This window comes from Polyodon spathula, chromosome 23 (genome assembly GCF_017654505.1).
Source record: "Polyodon spathula isolate WHYD16114869_AA chromosome 23, ASM1765450v1, whole genome shotgun sequence".
In the NCBI taxonomy this organism is placed as follows: domain Eukaryota; kingdom Metazoa; phylum Chordata; class Actinopteri; order Acipenseriformes; family Polyodontidae; genus Polyodon; species Polyodon spathula.
Window position 1 is genome coordinate 19480086 of NC_054556.1, and position 21836 is coordinate 19501921.

The following is a 21836-nucleotide window of genomic DNA, read 5'->3' on the forward strand; positions in this document are numbered from 1 at the left end:
ACTCTCCGTTGCTTCCATTCACGGCCGAGGGGGAGAGAGCACTGTTTTTTTTGGTATGGTGCTGTCAATTGCGCCTCGTCACATGAACGACAGTAGTCTTTTAAATATCAGTCCCCTTTCGGCCTGTTATAAGAATATGTTTATAAAATTCACTAATGTATATGGAGTCCTGGGTGTTCCCCTGTCAAAGTCTGTCATTTCTGCTGTCTTGCACATCGTGACTGAAACTAAATTGGAACAGGGAGGTGCAGCTTATATTTCAGACTGTATGTCAGGGGTTCCAATTGCATGACACAAAAGTGTGTGTTGCATGTTGCAGGTGTGTGTTGTCCAACTACGGTAAAGAACTTGAAGAGCAGCTATAACAGTTCTACATAGAAACTGAGCTTTAGGATAGAAATGGGAACATGTGTGAAAACAAAAAAAAATAAAATAATTAAGAGATGTACTTCCCAGATGTCTGTCATTTCTGTATTCACTTAATTTCTTCTGTTTAATATTTTGTCATAATTCTCTATTGCTGTTTTTACCTATAGTGTGTCATTATTCACCCAGCTTACAAATATTTCAGTGGGGGCTGCTTATGAAATGACTCCTAAAAGCTTAATTTTACCAAGTGCGGCATTTTTTTTATAAATGACCACTAGGGTGTGCTGGAGTAGTTATTAGCAGGGTAAATAACGAGCAGAAATAATAACAAAGAGAATGATCTTCCACTCCTGGTCTTTGTTTCAACCATGTTCCAAACTGTTTAATTGGCCCAATTAAACCTCCATCCAGACCCTGAAGTAGTTCATTATCTCATTTTACCTGTTAAACCTGGAGTGGAATATCCCTCCACGACTGGGATTCAAAACCCCTGCATCATATGATATTAATCAGATAAGAAATTAAACATTTTGAAAATGTTGATAGTACAAATAATTATTTTATTTATTTATTTCAATGGCAAAACTATCTTTCCAGGATTTATTTGGACTCCAGTATGAATATAGCAATCCAATTCAGAGAGTATACCTGGGCCTGAGCACCTGGGCCTCTGCCATGCAGAGACTGATCATTGTGTCAGTCGTGTGGATACTAAGTTTCTTGAATCATTTGAGAACATCAGTAACCAGGCAATACTGCTTCTGCATGCTATTCATGTCAGTAGCTGTTCTCCCTGCAGGACTTCTATTGTAAATACTTTGTTCCTTTTCACTGTCAGATCCAAGCACACGCTGCAGACTCAGGTTATGAGGTACAGGTTGCAAAGCATCGTCATTTAAAACGAGCAAAATGATCTGCTAGTGGGGCAAGATGAATATACTGGTTTCATAACATTTTCTGCAGTGCTCATGTGAAGAAAACAATATACCTCTAAAACATTAAAGGTCACACTTACATGAAACTACAGCTACATGTCTGAAAGTGTCTTAAAGCTCATATTTAATATGGCCACCCTTGGCATCAATAACAGCTTGGCTCTTGGCATTGTGTCTATGTGGTGTCTCACGATCTCTGGGCTCACTTCATTCCATTTGTCTTGAAGTTGTATTCAGACTTTTTTTTTTACAGTTGGTACTTTTGTCAAGCAGGGAGTCCAATAAACGACACAAGTAATGGGGTGTTGTAATACATCTGAAACTAATGTATCTTTAAAGAATACAAAATAACATTCTTGCATCATAAAATAAAATATTCTGTATGTGTACAGCCCCAATGACTGCATGTGGTAACCTTAATAGCAGTCTATAACAGGTCGCTGCTATCATGAAATAATGATGAACATGACATGAGAAATGGCCAGCAATATTATCCAAGAGTCAGACCCTAAGCAATCTTGCTTAATATTTTACACTAGGCAATTCAATGGCAATTCATGTACTGGCAATTATAATTGATATGTACTTGCTAGCAAGTTTTGCTGAGTACTGCTCATCTTTACTTGTCTTTGCTTGAGATGTTCCCTATATCGCACTTCTTTGTGAATTTGGTACAACCATTAAGCGCGTAAGAGTAAAGGGTATAGTTTAGATTAGCGAAGTTAGCATAAAACTTTCAAAGTATTTGTTTCTCCTCACCACCAAGTGTAGTTGCAGGAAAGAACCAGACGGGGGTGCACACACTACCCTTTGCAGTTCTGACAGAAAAAGCCCAGTTTCCTTTATCTGTCAAGGGGTTGTGTGTTCAACTTACCCAACTTTCTGGGGCAGCAATGATTACCTATAATTCGCTGTATTATACATTAGGTGATGGAATAACTCACATTATATCATTTAACCCTTTAATGCCCAGACATGTTTGAAATAAGAAAAGCTACTTTTGTTAATGTAACTAGATTCTGTTTCTTGAATAAAATACGTTTTCCCCTGTGCTGCACATGAAAAACTGTGAGGCTGGATTTAAAAAAAAAAAAAAGAGTAACACAGTATGTGATTCAGAAATGGACATTACAGGGTTAAAGTATTAGAAAAGGTACTTAGGAAATACAGAACTGAAAAATCTATTCTGAAAAGCATAAAGCCCAGTATTTCAATGTGTGATCTGTATTTACGGCAATTGTTTACCATGGTGTTGATATGAAATTTGATTGCTTCCCCTGACAATGCAATCAATTGCTTTATTGATTAATGACTAATTAGTTGAAAGTTTAAAAATACCTTTGCATGTCTTAATTACTTTGAATATTACACACTTTAATTGTATTGGATTCCAATGTCTTTAGCTGCAATACTTCACAGAATGGAACTGCTGCTTCTTGACATCATTTATCATCTTTGTATTGCTGATCTGTGCAAGTTGGCAACTCCTTTAAAAGATCAGGCACCAAGATGAGTGCTAATCAGGTCTGTGAAATCAGAGTAGAATGTTTTATACGGAATACTCTCTATGGTTCTGCCTAGATACCTGTGGTTTTATATTGTACCAATTCTAGATATCCCTGTTCTTCAGCATATTAATTTTACACCTTAACAATCAATACAGGGGCTCCAGAGAAACCATATGAGTTAATACCGAGTACCTAGTAAATGTTTTGATTTACACTGGTAGGTTTGCACTGCTTGAAAAAAATTCCAAACAAAAAAATATATATATCATTACAGAATTATACTACAGCATTACAAATTACACTTGCCACAATCATAAACATAACTATATCTCCTGAGAGACTGTAGGTCAAAACGAGGCACAGTTTGGATTTCTAAAGCTTTCATACTCGCCATGCATTAAGCACCTTTGTGCCTTGTTATCATCAAATATTTGTCTATGCGGCACGTCAAACTGCTACCTGCGTGTCCAAACAGGCTGCGGTGCGAGCATGAAGCTGGCGTGAACGCGCATTGTGGAAACGAGGCTGGTCTGGAGCAGTTTCCTGGGCACGGATTACGTCACTGTGTGTGTGTGTGTGCCTGCCTGTGTGACTGAGAGAGAGTTTAAAGCAGGTTGTCAGGCGGAGGCGTCCGCATCCAGGGAGACGTTAGAGAGAAAAGACCAAGAAGCAACCAAGGAGCGAGAACGCGAATGAGGCAACGGTATACGAAGTGAAAATAATAAGTGAGCAGACTTCGAGAAAGACAGACAGCTGAGAGGGAGAACACGCCGTGGGGGGATAGCCCTAGTGAGGGCGAGCCTGTTACCCCGGGTCGCGGATCTAAACATGAATAAAACCCACCGAGTGCCGAGCAGCAGGGCTCTGTGCGCTGTGGAGGTGAAGAGCAAGGTGCGTAGACGAGTATTTAACACGCTTAAGCACTTCGGATTTACTGGTAACCATACCAAGTCTGTGTAAGATTTATTCTAGCTGCAACTTGTTATCGGTTGTTGTTGCGCAGATGGTTTGATGGTTTTCCCACACAGCGGGGTACAGACTAGCTTTGTGTACACACAACCTGTCATTGTCTGTCGTATACAATTCCCTCACGGGAAAGACCAGTTCCCGTCTCCGGCCAGAAAGAAGAGGGATTGTATCGCGTTCGCATACTAGTTTTGTGTCTAGTTGCAGTATTTGTTGTATGAGCCTACTACACGTCAGAAATTGAGGAGTCAAACTTTTACTACTGTTTGATCTAAATGTGTATATTGAAGCAATCACAGTAATGCATTACTATGAACAGTGGCGTTTTTTTTAAAACCATAAACGAGTAGCGAGCTCTTTTTATTGCAGATGGACAGTGCAGTGAACTGTGAATGTCATTTATTTTTGTGTTAATATTAACATACTTGTAACGTTATAGATACATTGTCAGTTTCTACAGTGTGCGCTTCGGCCCTGGTTTTAATCTCAGCTGCCTGTAATTTACTAGCTACGGTCAATACTGTATCGTGCAGGTGATGCCAATAGCCTCTGGATTTGGAGACAGGTGAACTCAGTCTAATAAACGCGGAACCGAAAATTAACACATACAATACATTATTTTTTTCTTATGAAATGCTGGTGAAATAAATAGTTGGAATGTGGTTTACATTGTTTACACAAAATAAAAATACATATTCTTGACTTTTGAAAATGTTTGTAAAGAAATGTTGTGGTTGAAGTTACTGAAACGTTGTTTTCTACATCATGTTATCGTGAACCATTTAAAAAATAAATAAATAAAAAAACATAAAATAACAAATACAATATTGTATAACGAGTGTACTGTACTGTGGGAGTCCAGAACGGTAGCCAGACCGATATCATCAGTGAGATACTAAGAGATCAATGGAGTTATTGATGCCCGAGCTGGTTCATGTAATTAAAAGGGGCTGTTAGAATAATTTTGTCAGAACTACGGACTGGACATGTTATATATTACTATAGTAACAAAGGAAAACTGTACGTTTTTCGGTGGGCATCACTGGAACTATTAATTACTGTAGTCCAAAAATTATATATAGTTAAAAGATCTTATGCTATAAACACCAGACATCTCCTTAAAATGCGCATCTATTGTATTGTTCTGTGCACTGTGAAAAGTGGTCTCCTAAACAAAGAGTCTATCATAGACTAGTTAGGGTTTTTTTTTTCTTTTTTTTTCTCCTGGAATAATTTTTCAGGCGTGAGAAATGAATTTGTTTCAGTTGCCTCCAGTTTATAGCTGATGATAAAGCAACTCATGCTTTGGTTTCGTGTCCCTTGACAGTCATGTTAGTAAACAAACACACCTTTCTTTTTTACACAGGTTTTATAATTGAGTGCTTGTCAGTTTAATGATGTCAAATAATGACTTGCCTACCTGGACAGGGTAGAATAACGCTGCATGGTAGAAACCTGGGACACAGTCGACTGCTCTATAAAACTTCTGTTTCAAAATGTAAAACTTTGAAAATACATCCAACAAGAAAGTACTGAACCTGGGCTTCTTTGTAAAACTTTAGAAGAGCCTGTGACTTTGAATGTAGTGTTAGGTGGCAATAGGCTTTATTCCACTTTATTTAAGCGTTTTGTGTCAGTAAGAAGGGTTAAAGTCTAATTTGGCAACAGATCCTGAATCTGTATGTCTTCAAAACATGATGAAACCTGAACCATATTTCCCAGTGGTAGAAGTTAGATACAGTACTGTAGCCAGTTCTCAGGGTGTGGGAAAGTGAGTTTTTTTTTTTTTTTTTTTGACAGTAATGCTTAGCTTACATAAGTCATGCGTGTGTGCACACTTAAATAATAATCACATGATTTAACTTTTTAATAGAACGGCTTCATTTACATTGTTTATACTGTATAATATAACCCATTTAAGATCAATTTTGTCTCAAATTAGCTGTGTTTTATTCACTAATCACTTAAACTTATATTATTCATAGTGTTCAAAAAATACTTTAGAATGTGGTCTCAGAAGCACTGATCGTGTCTATCCATCTTTCTGTCAATAGCTACCTCGAATTTTTTATTCATGTTGCTGCATCTGACGTTTTTGTCTTCCCGTAGTTGCTTCTGGTTCAGTGTAACAAATACAGATTCAGACATATTTATGCCCCTTCAAACTCTGCTCAGAACCCATTTTCTTGCCAACTAACTAATGACAGCAAACTGCTCTTGACTTGACTGTATGTAGGCTATATGTGTAGTGCTACTCAAGCATGGTTCATCTCCTTCACCCGCTGTGTTTATATATTATAGATACATTTGGTAAGGGGGGGGTGGAAACCTTCTTTTTTGAAGTTACTGTGAGACACAAGAAACTTAAGCCAGGTATATGCCTACTGATTCGGACAGGCAACTACTTGAAGCTCAGGTGTATCTGATTAAACTCCTAGTAAAATCAGGAATGGATCAAACTGCTGTGCAATGGGAGTCTTATTTCCATCCCTAAATTCTGTTTTCAAAACATGGTGAGGCATTATTTAGGTAAAGTGAAAAGCATAAAACTAACTCTCTTTGGGGCAATGGCTAGATTAATTAAATCTCTGGAGAATGAAGTCCAATATTGATTAATGTATCACCAGATTATGCAGAATTTGGTGACACTGTAACTCAGTACATAAACTCCTTAATTCTACTAGGACCACATGCTCCTGAGTAATTTTGTTTAATATCTGTTGTTATTTGTTTAACAGAATATATTACTCATGGACTGACCTCATGAACAAGCGTCACTATACAGTTTCTACCTACTGTGCTTTCATTGTATTATTCCTCTACAGTGTTGTATCTCAGAGATGTGACTAAAGTGGTAATGCCAACACCACCACGATTTACAACTATTGGAATGAAAGGTGGTGCAAGGTGAACATAGCCCTGTGTTACTGTATAAGGACCTTCATTATGCAATGGGCACACTAGTAACAGTTCAATATATCCAATAACTAGCTGAATTGAAATTCAATACACGCAAGTGTTTCTTCCCAGTATGCTTTTGTTTTTCTGGGGTGTTAAATATTTGGCAGCTGTTTTGGAAAACAAAAGCTAGCCTGTTCATTGGATACTGGTGCACCAGTTAAACTGACAAAAATTAACCTGCTCATTTTGAGACACAGTTCTTCCTGCCTGATGGTTATCTGGGGGTAACAAACAGGTGTGCTTCCTGTTACCCAATTAATGAATGGCTGTCTTGTTTTTACCCCTACATGCATGAAAAACTAGTATCCCATAAATGCCTGGTGGAGATACAGAGGTAGTATTCCTTCCCTGTCGTGCTTCTGTGCACTGTACAGAACTCTACTGTAAGAGAAACTGCGTGGACAGTGCATGTTCCTGTCTCTGTTTGCAGCAGTAGGATGTTATACAATGATCTCGAGCTATATAGCTCAGACAGCAAAGCATTATAAACAGCAACCATGTGTGTGTGTTTTTTTTTTCCCCCCCAGATTAAATCTAATGAAATCGCACAGTGCCGCAACAACGCAGATGAACACTAAACCTTAACATACAGAGTCATTGCTCCAAGTTCAGTGTGGGTTCTAGTCTTGTCCAGCCACTACAAAAACATTTGGATGTCTCAATAATCACAAATGCAGACCCAGCTCTTTTCCAAAGTGGTTAGAACACTCTCTTGTGAGAGTGTGCCCACCCTCTGCCCTGTCACGAAAGCACTGGGTGTGTATTGTATCAGATTCTTCATGTGTGTGTGTGTGTGTGTGTGTGTGTGTGCGTGCTATCAGGTTCCGGGTGTGTGTGTGTGTGTGTGTGTAAGAGGTTAGTGGGCTGAGTCAAATGGTGGTGATGATGGGACTGGCAAAAAGTACACAGGAGGCTTGTTCTAGTTCTCCCCGCAACAGGGTTTTATTACGTTTAGCCGGAGAAATGGCCACCGACCAGTAATTCAATTCACAAACAGAAAAAAAAATAGAACAAAAGTAATGAAATAAAAATAATCAAAATAAATTCCCCCACCAATATCAACAATGATAAAGGAGGAGGAGAAAATAAAAAGGTATAATCAACAAAGTCCCGCACACATTAAAATATAAGATAAAAAACAAAAACATTTCAATTGTCATCCCGCGCCGACCTCTAGGGGCTCCCGGTCCTGGGAAGGGTTTAGTGCCTTGGTCCCGGGCGTTCTTCCGGGAAAAACGCAGCAACACCGTCTCCAGACTCTGTAACACAACACACTTTTATATCTGTTAATAACTCTAACAGCACGTCTCCTCCGCTGTTCCCCAGGACTGAGCAACCGAGCTTAGATCGTACCGTCTTTTAAATACTGTTCGACCCTGCCCTTAGCCTCGGCCCCGGTCGCACCTGTACCCAATCGGCGTACATAGTAACTCCGACTGAGGTATGTCGCACGGCGGCTGCGGACTTCCGCGTTCGGGCGGAGTGAGCGTTCTTTCTGGAATTCCCAGACGGTTCGACCTTTGTCTTTTCGCCGGTCTCGTCCCGTTTTATGCAACGCCACCAGCGATCGGGAGGATCGACCACAGCTCCGACCCGTTGCACCCCTGTCACATAGTGGTGTCAGGTTCTGGGTGTGTTGAGAGCGTATTTTTTCATGTCACTCTTTCTCTAATTTTGAATTTACAGCTATCGACAAGTTTTGTGGTGTTTACCGAAACCACATTCCAAATAGCTTCCTTTTTTATAACCTTTGTGATTCTCCTGAATTGTTTGTTTCATAGTTTACACTGGCAGGACTACTGTTGAAGTGTACTGTATCCAGGGAGACCGATTTGACTCATGAATTAACTTCAAAATGAATGGGAGGCATTATAGTAAAGAAAACTGTATCAAGATTTGCTGTAAAGTTCCACTAATACCTGGAGTAAGTCTTTGTAAAACCTGTTCTCCTTTCTTTGTTTACACTTGCATCGATGCAGAAATACACTGCAAAAGGCTATATCTGTGTTTGCTGTACGTGTGTGTCAGAGTCTTGTTTTTTGCATTGTGTGTTACGAAGCTTTGCTTAACACAACGTTTGGCTGTTTTCACTTTGGATGTTCTTTTACAGCAAGAAACTCAATCAGTATTTTCTTAAGTGGTCCTCTTTTTCTTATACACAATAGCTGTCAAGTATACAGAATGGACCTCAGATCTGCAGTTCTGCAGTCTCAGTCTAGGCCTGTAGTTGTGCCGATCCTTTGAAGTGGGGAAAGCAGCTGACTACAGTAAGTTTTAAATCAGATCAACTAAATTGATGCAGTGGTTTACAAGCATAGCGTTCCTCTGAAAACAGCACTGTCATACTCCAGAGACTGGAAAGCGGTGGAAAACAGCTCCGCATTGATTAGTCACTTAAATGAAGAGACAGAACAGATACCAAGGATACCATGCTTAGACAAAATATTGAAACCCCAGTGTAACCTGCAGATTTTCATGAGAACACCTTGCAGGCATGTCATGCTGAAACAACGCAGTGCTGTCTAACAGTGGTTTTGATTTTGTCCTGCTCCTATAGTACAATAGGCTTGTTTTATTTGCTTATTATAGTAAGGGTATACTTTACAGAAGGTAAGCTCTTTAAACAGAGCTTGAAATGAGTTCTCGGCATTATATGAAATGTTAATTCCAGCCTTCGGAAAACATTTGAACCTTACAGCGGTGCAGTGTCTCTTATTCCTTAAGAGTTGATGTCAAATATTTAAAGCACTTGAGCTTACACAGCAAGCAGCTCTGACTGAGTAAGAACAGGGGTGGCGGAAACAGAAGAGGCCATTTCAAACACAAGAGTGCAATTTTAGCATAATTTATGAAAATGTATACTCTATTTTACTTTTCAAATTTAAAGCCACCCTCAAACATCTGAAGAATGAATGGATTTGAATGGATTCCTTCTTGTTAAATACCAAATACACAATCATCATTTTAAAGTTGTGACTTTTAAAAAGTCAATGGAATGACCTTGTTATAGTTTTCTTGAATTCAAATGTATTTATTTTTTTTAGTTCCTATACATATATATATATATATATGTGTTTATATACATATATATATATATATATATATATATATATATAATATATCATATATGTGTGTGTGTGTGTGTGTGTGTGTGTGTATATATATATATATATATATATATATATATATATACACACCACACACACACACACACACACACACACACACACACACACACACACACATATATATATATATATATATATATATATATATATGTATATATATGTGTGTGTGTGTGTGTGTGTGTGTGTGTGTGTGTGTGTGTGTGTGTGTGTGTGTGTATATATATATATATATATATATACACACACACACACACACACACACACACACACACACACACACACACACACACACACACACTACTGGTCAAAAGGTTTAGAACACCCCCATTCTTCAGTTTTCATTGAAATTTAAGCAGTTCAAGTCCAGTGAATAACCTGAAATGGTAAAAAGGTAAGCGGTAAACTGCCAGAGGTTAAAAAAAAAAAAAAAGTTTAGGTTACCAAAAACTGAAAAATAATGTACATTTCAGAGTTATACAAAAAGGCAACTTACAGCTGTTCTACAGCAATGGAAGTAAATTAAGCCGTGAGGGTTGATGCTAACAATTCCTACAGGTGTCCCAACTTTTGTTGATTACTTACAAACCCTCTGTCTGTATAAAAGCAGTGTTGGAACAGACTGTGTTGCTACACCCTCTTAAGCATTATTTGGACAGTATCGTACTGCAGGAAGTAGTATATTGCTATCATAATGGCGAGAAAAAGGCAATTTAACAAAGGAAGACAGACAGACCATTATAACCCTTAAAAGTGTAGGTCTTTCCTTTAGAGAAATTGCAAAGAAAGCCAAGGTGTCAGTGAGTCCAGTTTCCTACACCATCAAAAGGCACTTGGAAACTGGAGGAAACTTTGACAGGAAGAGGTCTGGCAGACCCAAAGCCACAACAGAATCAGAAGACAAGTTTCTGAGAGTCAACAGCTTGCATGATAGGCGGCTCACAGGACAACAGCTTCAAACACAGCTTAACACCGGTCGAAGTAAGCAAGTCTCAGTTTCAACTGTGAAGAGAAGACTTCGAGCTGCAGGTTTGACAGGTCGAGTGGCAGTAAGAAAGCCATTGCTAAGATGGCAAAATAAGAAAAAGAGGCTTGGCTGAGCCATGAAGCACCGCCAGTGCAGAATTTTTGTACGCCATCGAGTAGGCGAAAGGATGGTTCCTCGGTGTGTGACACCAACTGTCAAACATGGAGGAGGAAGCATGATGGTCTGGGGCTCTCTTGCTGGATCCAGAGTCTGCGACTTGCACAGAGTGAGTGGCACCCTGAACCAAAACGGCTACCACAGCATTTTGCAGCGCCATGCAATACCTCTGGTATACGCCTAGTTGGTCAGGGGTTCATCCTACAGCAAGATAATGACCCAAAACATACCCCCAGGCCATGTCAGAACTACCTTAGAAGAAAAGAACAAGACGGTAGGCTTCAAATCATGGAATGGACAGCACAGTCTCCAGACTTAAACCCATCGAGCTGGTTTGGGATGAACTGGACAGAAGGGTGAAAGCAAAGCAACTTACAAGTGCAACACATTTGTGGGAACTTCTGCAACAGTGTTGGGAAGAACTTTCCGAACAGTATTTGATTTCCATTGTAGAAGGAATGCCACGAGTGTGTTTGGCTGTTATATCTGCAAAAGGTGGCTACTTTTGAGTCAAAAATTTAGATTAAATTTTGTTAAACAAAAAGATTCCATGATTTCTTTTTTATCTCCAATTGTTTATTTGTTCTATATTTTAATTTCAGAGTACATTGAGGCATTAAACTGCATAAATTTCAATAAAAAATGGAAAAATTGAGGTGTTCTAAAACTTTTGACCGTGTGTGTGTGTGTGTGTGTGTGTGAAAATATAATATAATATATATAGTCGTACCAGTCAAAAGTTTGAGTACACCTGCTTGAAACCAGGTTTTTCATGATTATTTATCCTTTTAACTGTATAAACTTGTCTATAAACACTTATTATTTCATTATATGATACATGTACTTATATAAGCTGATAATCATAAGTGAATTGCATTCAAAAATTTAATTTTTAAATGAAAATGTAAATCTTGTCAATTGCAATGAAATGGTCACCCAAAGCAAGGGGATTTCAGTCTGAAGCCCGTCAGTTAAAAGTCTGAAATGTGTACAACACGGTGTTAGAACACTGGCCTAAGTATAAAAGTGTCTTTGTTAGATGTTCTCTGAGTTAACTATCATGTTACCTAACTAACCTTTTGTCACCAGTTATTGTTAACAGATGAGTGTCCATGATTACAATAAATATAGGTAGCATAGGCATAAGTTTGTCATTCCTGAATGTAAGGGATCAGAAAATGGCAAAATACGCTCAGTTAAGCAAAGAAAAAAGACAGTCTGTAATTACTTTAAGAAATGAAGGTCAATCTTTAAGACAAATCGCAAGAACTTTGCAAGTGTCTGTAACTGCTGTGGCCTAGACCATCAAACGATTTGAAGAAACTGCACTCATGAGGACCGAACAAGGTCAGGCAGGCCAAGGGTGAGTCAAAATTTGAAATATTTGGGTCCAAACGCAGAGTATTTGTAAGATGCAGAGAGGGTGAGCGCATGATTTCTGCATATGTGGTTCCCACTGTCAAGCATGGAGGAGGCAGTGTCATGGTCTGGGGTTACTTTGCTGGTGAAAAAGTTGGTGATCTTTACCAAGTCCATGGCAAGCTCAATCAGCATGGCTATCCTAGCATACTTCAGAGGCATGCCATTCCATCAGGATTATGGCTATTTGGGCAGTCCTTCATTCCTCAGCAAGATAGTGACCCAAAACACACCTCAAAGTTGTGCAAGAACTATCTGGCGAAGAAGGAAAGTGAAGAACAACTCAATCTAATGACCTGGCCGGCCCAGTCTCCAGACCTCAATCCCATAGAACTTGTATGGGACGAACTGGACAAAAAAGTGAAAGCAAAGCTACCCACAAGTGCCCTACATCTCTGGAAATTGCTGCAGAAGAGCTGGGAAGACATGTCAGGTGATTTCCTGCTGAAACTTATTAACCGAATGCCTCGTGTTTATGAGGCTGTTATTAAGGCAAAGGGTGGCTATTTTGAGGAATCCAAGATTTAGAGGCAATTTTCAATTTTCTTGAACATAGCTTTGCTTTGTCTTATGTTTTGTTTTGTATATTGTAACATGTGTTTTCATTTTCAAGTATTTACAGAAACGTATACAACGTAAAACATCAATTATGAAAAAAAAACTAGTTTCCAGCAAGTGTACTCAAACTTTTGACTGGTACTGTGTGTGTGTGTGTATATAAATTATATATATATAATCTCACACACGCACATATGTCTGTGTGTATATATATATATATATTATGCAGGCATATATATTTATATGCATATATTTTATGCAAGTTTCTAGAGGGTTTGGTAGTTTACACCATGTAGTTTGCACAAGTCAAATTAACAGGGTGTTGATACATGTGGGACTGCTGGTAATGGCCTTGATATTTAAGACCATCAGTAGATATAAACAGGGGGTACTGTAATGGCTGTGATTGTGAGTAAGCCTTTTTATTGAGGTTCTATTCTTTCATTTGTAATGAAAGTATTTTAAATACAATGCTGCTGTTGCTCCTGCTTCCAGGTACCTAATGACTTTATCTATTGAGTTGGATTTGAAATATTTGCATACAAATGAACATTAAAAAAACAAAGAACCAAATGTTTTTATGGCAGAATTAAAGGGGGATCAGTTTTTGTTGATAAAACTCAAGATAAGAAAAAGGACAGTTGATTAGAATTCCTTTAATTTTGTTTTGTAAAAATCTCATTTTGTGTCTTATTTAACGCAGTGTTATTTTTCTCTGGTTACAGTTTGGCGCAGAATTCCGACGGTTTTCTCTGGAACGATCGAAACCTGGGAAATTTGATGAGTTCTATGGATTACTTCAACATGTGCACAGAATCCCTAACGTGGAGGTGTTGGTTGGATATGCAGACATTCATGGGGACTTGCTACCAATAAACAACGATGATAATTACCACAAAGCAATATCAACAGCCATCCCTCTTCTTCGGATATTTTTACAGAGGAAAGGTAAGGAATATTATGTGACTGTAGAGTACAGTAAGCTAGGGTTTTAGTTTTCTAAACTAAAATATATTTAAGTGAAACACTAACATATATCGTCAAAATAATCTGGTTAACAAAAAGGACAAGATCTAATGTCCAAAAATTAACATGTGTTAGCTGTTGCTTGTGTCACTCGCAGCGCAGAATCCAGGTTTGCAGTTGTCTGATCGAAATGTTTCTGCTGAAGCGCTGTGGGTAGCTTCAAGATTAAATCTCTCCTACTGATATTTTACCTGGTGCATACCTTAGTTGTACAAAATGAAGGAGTTGATGGCTGCCAGGTCCGGTAGACAACAGGATTCTCTTTTTCTCTCTCTCTCTCACACATTCTCATATACACACACACACACACACACACACACACACACACACACACACACACACACACACACACACACACACACACACACACACACACACACACACACACACACACACACACACACACACACACACACACACACACACACACACACACACACACACACACACACACACACACACACACACACACACAGTGCCTTGCAAAAGTATTCAGACCCCTGACCAATTCTCTCATATTACCGAATATCAAATGGTACACTGCAATTTCGTTCTGTTTGATTTTTTTTTTTTTTTTAAACACTGAAACTCAAAATCAATTATTGTAAGGTGACATTGGTTTTATGTTGGGAAATATTTTTAAGAAAAATAAAAACTGAAATATCTTGCTTGCATAAGTATTCAACCCCTGTGCTGTGGAAGCTCCCAGTTTGAACCGATGAAAGAAATTGCCCTAACGAGGACACAATTACCTTACCATTGGCCTCCACCTGTGAACCATTAAAGTTGCTGTCACATTTTCTGGATAAAAATCCCACTCTTGAAGGATCATTGTTAAGGTTGTGAATCTGAAGGAAAATGAAGACCAAAGAGCATTCTACAGAAGTTAGAGAGAAAGTAATACAAATGCGTAGATTAGGGAAAGGGTACAAAATAATATCCAAGTGTTTGGATATCCCAGTGAGCACAGTTGGATCAATAATCAGGAAGTGGAAGCTGCATCACACCACCCAGGCACTGCCAAGAAAAGGCCGTCCCTCAAAACTCAGCGCTCAAACAAGGAGACTTGTGAGAGAAGCCACAGAGAGGCCAACAATCACTTTGAAGGAGCTACAGAGTTCAGTGGCTGGGAGTGGAGTAATGGTGCACCAGTCGACCATATCAAGAACTCTGCATAACACTGGCCTGTATGGGAGGGTGGCAAGAAAGAAGCCATTACAAAAAGTACCATCTGAAAGCACGTCTGGAGTTTGCCAGAGAGCATGAGAGCGACCCAGCTGCGATGTGGGAAAAGGTTTTGTGGTCAGATGAGACCAAGATAGAGCTTTTTGACCAAAACTCAAAGCGCTGTGTGTGGCGCAAACTTAACACTGCCCATGCCTCAAGACACACCATCCCTACAGTGAAGTATGGTGGTGGCAGCATCATGATGTGGGGATGCTTCTCATCAGCAGGGACTGGGCATCTTGTTACAATTGAAGGAAGAATGGATGGAGCAAAATACAGGAAAATACTGCAAGAGAATCTGCTTCAGTCTGCTAAAAAACTGAAGCTTGGGAGGAAATTCACCTTTCAGCAGGACAATGATCCCAAGCACAAGGCCAAAGCAACACTGGAGTGGCTCAAGAACAAAAAGGTGAATGTCCTACAGTGGCCCAGTCAAAGTCCTGATCTCAATCCCATTGAGAATCTGTGGCACTATTTGAAAATTGTGGTCCACAAGCGTCGTCCAACCAACCTGAACAACCTGGAGCAAATCTGCCAAGAAGAATGGGCCAAAATCACTCCAACACTGTGTGCAATGCTGGTACATACTTACCCCAAAAGACTTTAAGCTGTTATTGCAGCAAAAGGTGGCTCTACCAAATATTAATGTGTGGGGGTTGAATACTTATGCAAGCAAGATATTTCAGTTTTTCATTTTTCTTAAAAATGTTGCCCAACATTAAACCAATGTCACCTTACAATAATTTATTTTTGAGTTTCAGTGTTTAAAAATAAAATATCGAACAGAACGAAATTGCAATGTACCATTTGTAATTCAGTAATATGATAGAATTGGTCAGGGGTCTGAATATTTTTGCAAGGCACTGTGTGTATATATACATACACACAATCGCATAACTTTCAAACACGCAGAGTAAATTAATTTTGAAAACCTCAACCTTATAGACGAGTTATCCCTGCAGTTACCTGTAATATGCAGCGCTGCTTCATGCACTGCGAGTTTGATTTTAAGAGTTTGTTTGTTTAAGCAAAACTAAAAAGATTATGACCACAGCTCAGCACGTTAAGCTCCTTCACCAGCCATATGACCTACACTAGCTAAGCCACTTTGTGAAAGGGGATTATGGGTCACAGTGTAATACTGTGCTTGCAATTTGATTACATGCAGAAGCCCAACGTTCCTGTCCCAGCTGAAAGACTGAGTATTTACACCTGATTAAATGTTGCTTGCTCAAATTGGTTGGTGTGTGGAATACATTGCCAAGACTTGTTGTTGCTGCTGATTCATTTGTTAGTTCAGAACCAGTGTGGTCTTGAGATCAATTAGCTTAAGGAACCTTCTGTTCTTTTGATAGTGAAAAGTTATGTTGCCCCTGTAACTGCAGACTTGCTGTGACTGACTAGCCTGGTAAAATGCTCATAACGTCTGTAACTTCAAACACTCAATCATGAATTCTGAGAACACATTTCAGAAAATAGTTTTACACTTCAACAAAAAAAATAATTTATCAATACCAGTCACTGTAAGTAGTGGGGTTCTGAAAAATATAACGTTGCTACAACTGTTTCAGTAGCGTACCTGCGATTTTTCTTTTCATTGTTAACATCCTGACAGCTGTTTACACTTATAACTTTAAAGCCTGTTTCAAAGCTCTTTTGGAAATGGTTGCTCTAGTGCACTGATAGTGTAAGGATTATTGCCCACATTGTTAAACAGGTAACACAGCAATAATGATCAATGATGTGGTACGGAACAGAAAAGCCAGAGCACTTGTTATAATAATTTTTTGTTTGTTTGTTTTAAATTGCTCTTCCTGCAGTGATTTAGAGGACAGATCTCAAACCCCTAGAACAGCCATATCAAAAAGAGCTTTGAAATAGACTTTAAAGTCTTAAGTGTAAAAAGTTGTCAGAGTGTTAATAACACTGTGTAACAAAAAAAAATCATTTTTTTGTTCCTGGGTAGTAAGTGTTATTTCCTAATTGCTTGTGCCTCAAAAGTATAGAAAATGGCTATTATTCCCCACAAACTTTGCTTTTGTGACCAGGACAGTGATATTTCAAAATATCACTATTTCCAATGGGAAAACGGGCAAATGTGTGTCTTTTCGTTCACATAAAGTCCGAAAAAAACAACATATGAATCCAAATTAACATGTATTTATACTAAAGTAATACAAAGATGACTACAAAAGATTTAGAAGTGAGTAGTTTTTCGAGATACTGTAAATACAGTATAATTGTAAATCTCGAAAAACTACTCACTTCTAAATCTTTTGTAGTCAAAAAAAAAGCAAAGTTTGTGGGGAATAATAGCCATTTTCTATACTTTTGAGGCATAAGCAATTAGGAAATAACACTTACTACCCAGGAACAAAAATTGTGTTACACAGTGTAATGAAAAGGAAAATCACAGGTACGTTATTTAAACAGTTGTAGCAACACGTGGGGATGTGTAACACTATTTTCCGGAACACCGCTACTTACACTTTGTGGAGGAGTAAGCCCCTGTGTTTTGGGGGCTGTCTTTAACACTTATTGACTGAATTTGCAAGTGCATAATACAACATTTCATAGCGTTTAAATCCTTTTGTGGGTTGTAGTTTGCTCAGACTCTTAATTTTCCCTTTATTTGAAAATAATAAACCATGATTGTGATTTACAGATTTTTCCCTCAGCTTTTAAAATGATGAATTGCTGGCTGGTGCATTTGACTTCATAATTGCAGATTTCATGCAAAGCTCGTTTCAAGTGTGCTGAGGTTCAAGTGAATGGTGCACATTGGTAAATGCCTCTTTATCTTTTGTCCGTTACTATAATGGGTTTTGTATCATCTCAACTGGGGGCCTGTTTGATTGATTATGCGTAACTATGCCTCCTAGTGTACTGAATAGCTGGTAGGTGGAGGCTTTGCTTGTAGTCGTCAGCCATGCGGAAACAGGCTAGCCTCTGATCAGCAAACTGTGAAGGATATTAAATGAGACAGGGGAGCAGGTTTTAGGGGACTTGGCATATGTTGAGGGCTCCAGTATTGAATTCATTTTGGAGTTGCAGCCCCCCTTCATTATTTATCCTTGTTTCAGTAGCAGACACTTTATATAATGGCCGTTATATTTAAAGCTGCTATGTGTCCCACAGTCAAGTTGAACACTAAAAATATAGTCTTGCTGTGTCTGACCCCATTCTTAGATCCTTCTTGCATCAGTATGATGTTCTACATAAGAACATAAGAACATAAGAAAGTTTACAAACGAGAGGAGGCCATTCGGCCCATCTTGCTCGTTTGGTTGTTAGTAGCTTATTGATCCCAAAATCTCATCAAGCAGCTTCTTGAAGGATCCCAGGGTGTCAGCTTCAACAACATTACTGGGGAGTTGATTCCAGACCCTCACAATTCTCTGTGTAAAAAAGTGTCTCCTATTTTCTGTTCTGAATGCCCCTTTTTCTAAACTCCATTTGTGACCCCTGGTCCTTGTTTCTTTTTTCAGGCTGAAAAAGTCCCTTGGGTCGACACTGTCAATACCTTTTAGAATTTTGAATGCTTGAATTAGGTCGCCACGTAGTCTTCTTTGTTCAAGACTGAACAGATTCAATTTTTTTAGCCTGTCTGCATATGACATGCCTTTTAAGCCCGGAATAATTCTGGTCGCTCTTCTTTGCACTCTTCTAGAGCAGCAATATCTTTTTTATAGCGAGGTGACCAGAACTGAACACAATATTCAAGATGAGGTCTTACTAGTGCATTGTACAGTTTTAACATTACTTCCCTTGATTTAAATTCAACACTTTTCACAATGTATCCGAGCATCTTGTTAGCCTTTTTTATAGCTTCCCCACATTGTCTAGATGAAGACATTTCTGAGTCAACAAAAACTCCTAGGTCTTTTTCATAGATTCCTTCTCCAATTTCAATATCTCCCATATGATATTTATAATGTACATTTTTATTTCCTGCATGCAGTACCTTACACTTTTCTCTATTAAATGTCATTTGCCATGTGTCTGCCCAGTTCTGAATCTTGTCTAGATCATTTTGAATGACCTTTGCTGCTGCAACAGTGTTTGCCACTCCTCCTACTTTTGTGTCGTCTGCAAATTTAGCAAGTTTGCTTACTATACCAGAATCTAAATCATTAATGTAGATTAGGAATAGCAGAGGACCTAATACTGATCCCTGTGGTACACCGCTGGTTACCACACTCCATTCTGAGGTTTTTCCTCTAATCAGTACTTTCTGTTTTCTACATGTTAACCACTCCCAACCACAACCAAGCTGTCTTCTAGATGGAGGTTTTGGAGATTTATGATCTATTGCATTGTGCTTTTCCTCATGTGTCTTCCTTTCTTTTACAATTGTGAAAGCCTGTCACTGGGATTAAAGTTCACAAAAAAAAAGTGAGGATGTCTTTTACAGTATGAAACTATACTTGGTATACATAATCATGATCTCTGTCAAGGCATTTACAAGCCTGTAAATATTTTATATCACTGTACCTGTGTTGTATCTGCCTTGTCTCCTATTGAGATGTTTGACTTATCGGTCATCCCTTCGTCATGCCCATTTCAAACTCTGATTTTACACACTTTATAGCCCACCAACAGCTAAACTGTTCTTGCCAATGTTGCACAGTTATAATTACATACAAACATGTCACATCATCCAGATGCTTTGCATAACCCAGCCCCATGAAGAGGTGTTTCCTAATAGTTTGTGGAAATAAAAACTGGTACAAATAAGGTAAAAAAAAAAATAATGTAATACATTTTGTAATTACTATATGCCTAAAAAGATGGAATCAGTTTAATATGCATACTAGTTTTTAAAGCGTTACTAGCAATGTTACACAGAAATCCATAGCTCCACATGTATTACTGTGGTTTTTTTTTACCCTTTCATAATGTCGATAAATCAATGGATCTGCTTTTTTCTTTTTTTTTCTTTTTTACTTAGTCGAAGTGATTCATAATTTTTTTTTTTCTTTTGAAAGGCTGAGATTGGGAAAGCATTTAATCAATTAAAGGCGTTTTTTGTTTCTGTAAAAAAAATACTTGACATGATGTTTTTTTAAAAGAACCGACAAAAAAGTAAAAGTCTTTTGAAGTCTGTCCTGTACAAACAATCAGCCGAATATCTGTTTAGGTGAAATGTGTTGCTCATCTAATGAAAGTCCATGTTTAGAATAGCCTACTTTTTAAAATATATTAACTGAAAGACATTACTACAGTCGGACAAAGTAACAAAGGATTTGATGTATCACAAACCACCTGAAAACATCGTTCCTAATAAGAAATTAAATAGAGCCTGGTATCTGAATTAGAATATTGGGCTATTCTTTTTTTTTTTTTTTTTTTTTTTCGCACAAGCCCTATTACTTTTATATTTATTAACGCAATGTCCTCTGGCAAGTTGTCAAAAATATTTGATGGAATGTAGGCCTATACTGTGTATAATTTGAGTAGGCTGAACAGAGAACCTATTGTTCCACTGGACATTTCTGCTAGTAGGAAATACAACACTCCTGGGCTTGTTAACCTGTTTAGTACAAGTGCAGTGCAGTTTTTACTTTCTTTCAGTGTACGGGCCAAGGGTGTCTCCATCTTAGGATTGTTGCCTCAGATACAATACATAAAGATCCTACTGTGTTTTGGGGAATAACCTTGTCTTTAAATCTCGAGGTTGATGCTCTCTTGGCTGAATGTTAATTGCTTGCATTACACAGAAGGTATAGCCTAGGTGGAGGTTATGGAAAGTGCAGACAGACTTCAGATACAGGGTAGGATAGTGGTGAGGGTGTGGAATATTGGACATATTAAAGAAGACCCTTCATTTAAGCAAAGCAATATGCTAACAGATCCCTGAGACAAGATGTGATAACGCTCTGGGACTTCAACACTTTACCAGGGCACTGTAAACCAGATATTTAAAGAGGGATTTTAAAATGTGGGTCCCATCCAGACCTTATTTTACAACAGCAGCAGGACAGGTAGCAGTGGGATGGTCGTACAGTATCATGTGGTAGAATGAGGTCATCGTGAATAAACTCCTCTGGTGTTCATTACCAGGATAACAGCTAGCATTGTCTTGGATTTTCCACTGCGTTGTCCTACAGCGTCAGCGTGATGAGGTTTTAGATAAAGCATCACTACATGAAAGACCATGTAGGGTTTGTTCACAGAGTTTTTATGCAGAGCCAGCACTGGCAAACTGAAACAGGCCATAGTGTTCCACACTATAATGGTGAATATAGGATGCCTTTTAACTGGTGACATTGTGAACACCAGACACAATAAAGTCACCAACTTGTAATCCTGTACAGGTAACTGTACATCATTTATTAATATGTTTATTTTTGCTTTCAGAGGAAATGCCAGATGGGTATGCATTTCAAGAGAAATCATTTTACAGAAAACTTAGCGACAGAATGTCGACATTGATGGTTGATTCCACATCACAAACAGACTTGATCAAAAAAGTTATAAAAACATCTGTCTGTTTCAAGCCAGAGCCTAAGCACGTTGGTGCAGTTTTTGGAGGTTGCAAGCAGTACCTGGACTCAGGAATCGGGCTCACAGGAACATGCACTAGAGGAATAGAGGA

General features: G+C 38.5%; 1 protein-coding gene across 1 annotated transcript in view; it reads left to right on the forward strand.

Moving 5' to 3' along the window:
• The first annotated feature begins 3378 nt into the window (after nt 1–3378).
• LOC121298171 (partitioning defective 6 homolog beta-like) overlaps nt 3379–21836 on the forward strand; it is a 30895-nt gene continuing 12437 nt past the window's right edge. The window contains exons 1-2 of the mRNA XM_041225088.1: nt 3379–3703; nt 13711–13933. Coding sequence (XP_041081022.1) covers nt 3641–3703; nt 13711–13933 — 286 coding nt within the window. The 5' untranslated portion in view covers nt 3379–3640. The remainder of the gene's footprint in view (nt 3704–13710; nt 13934–21836) is intronic.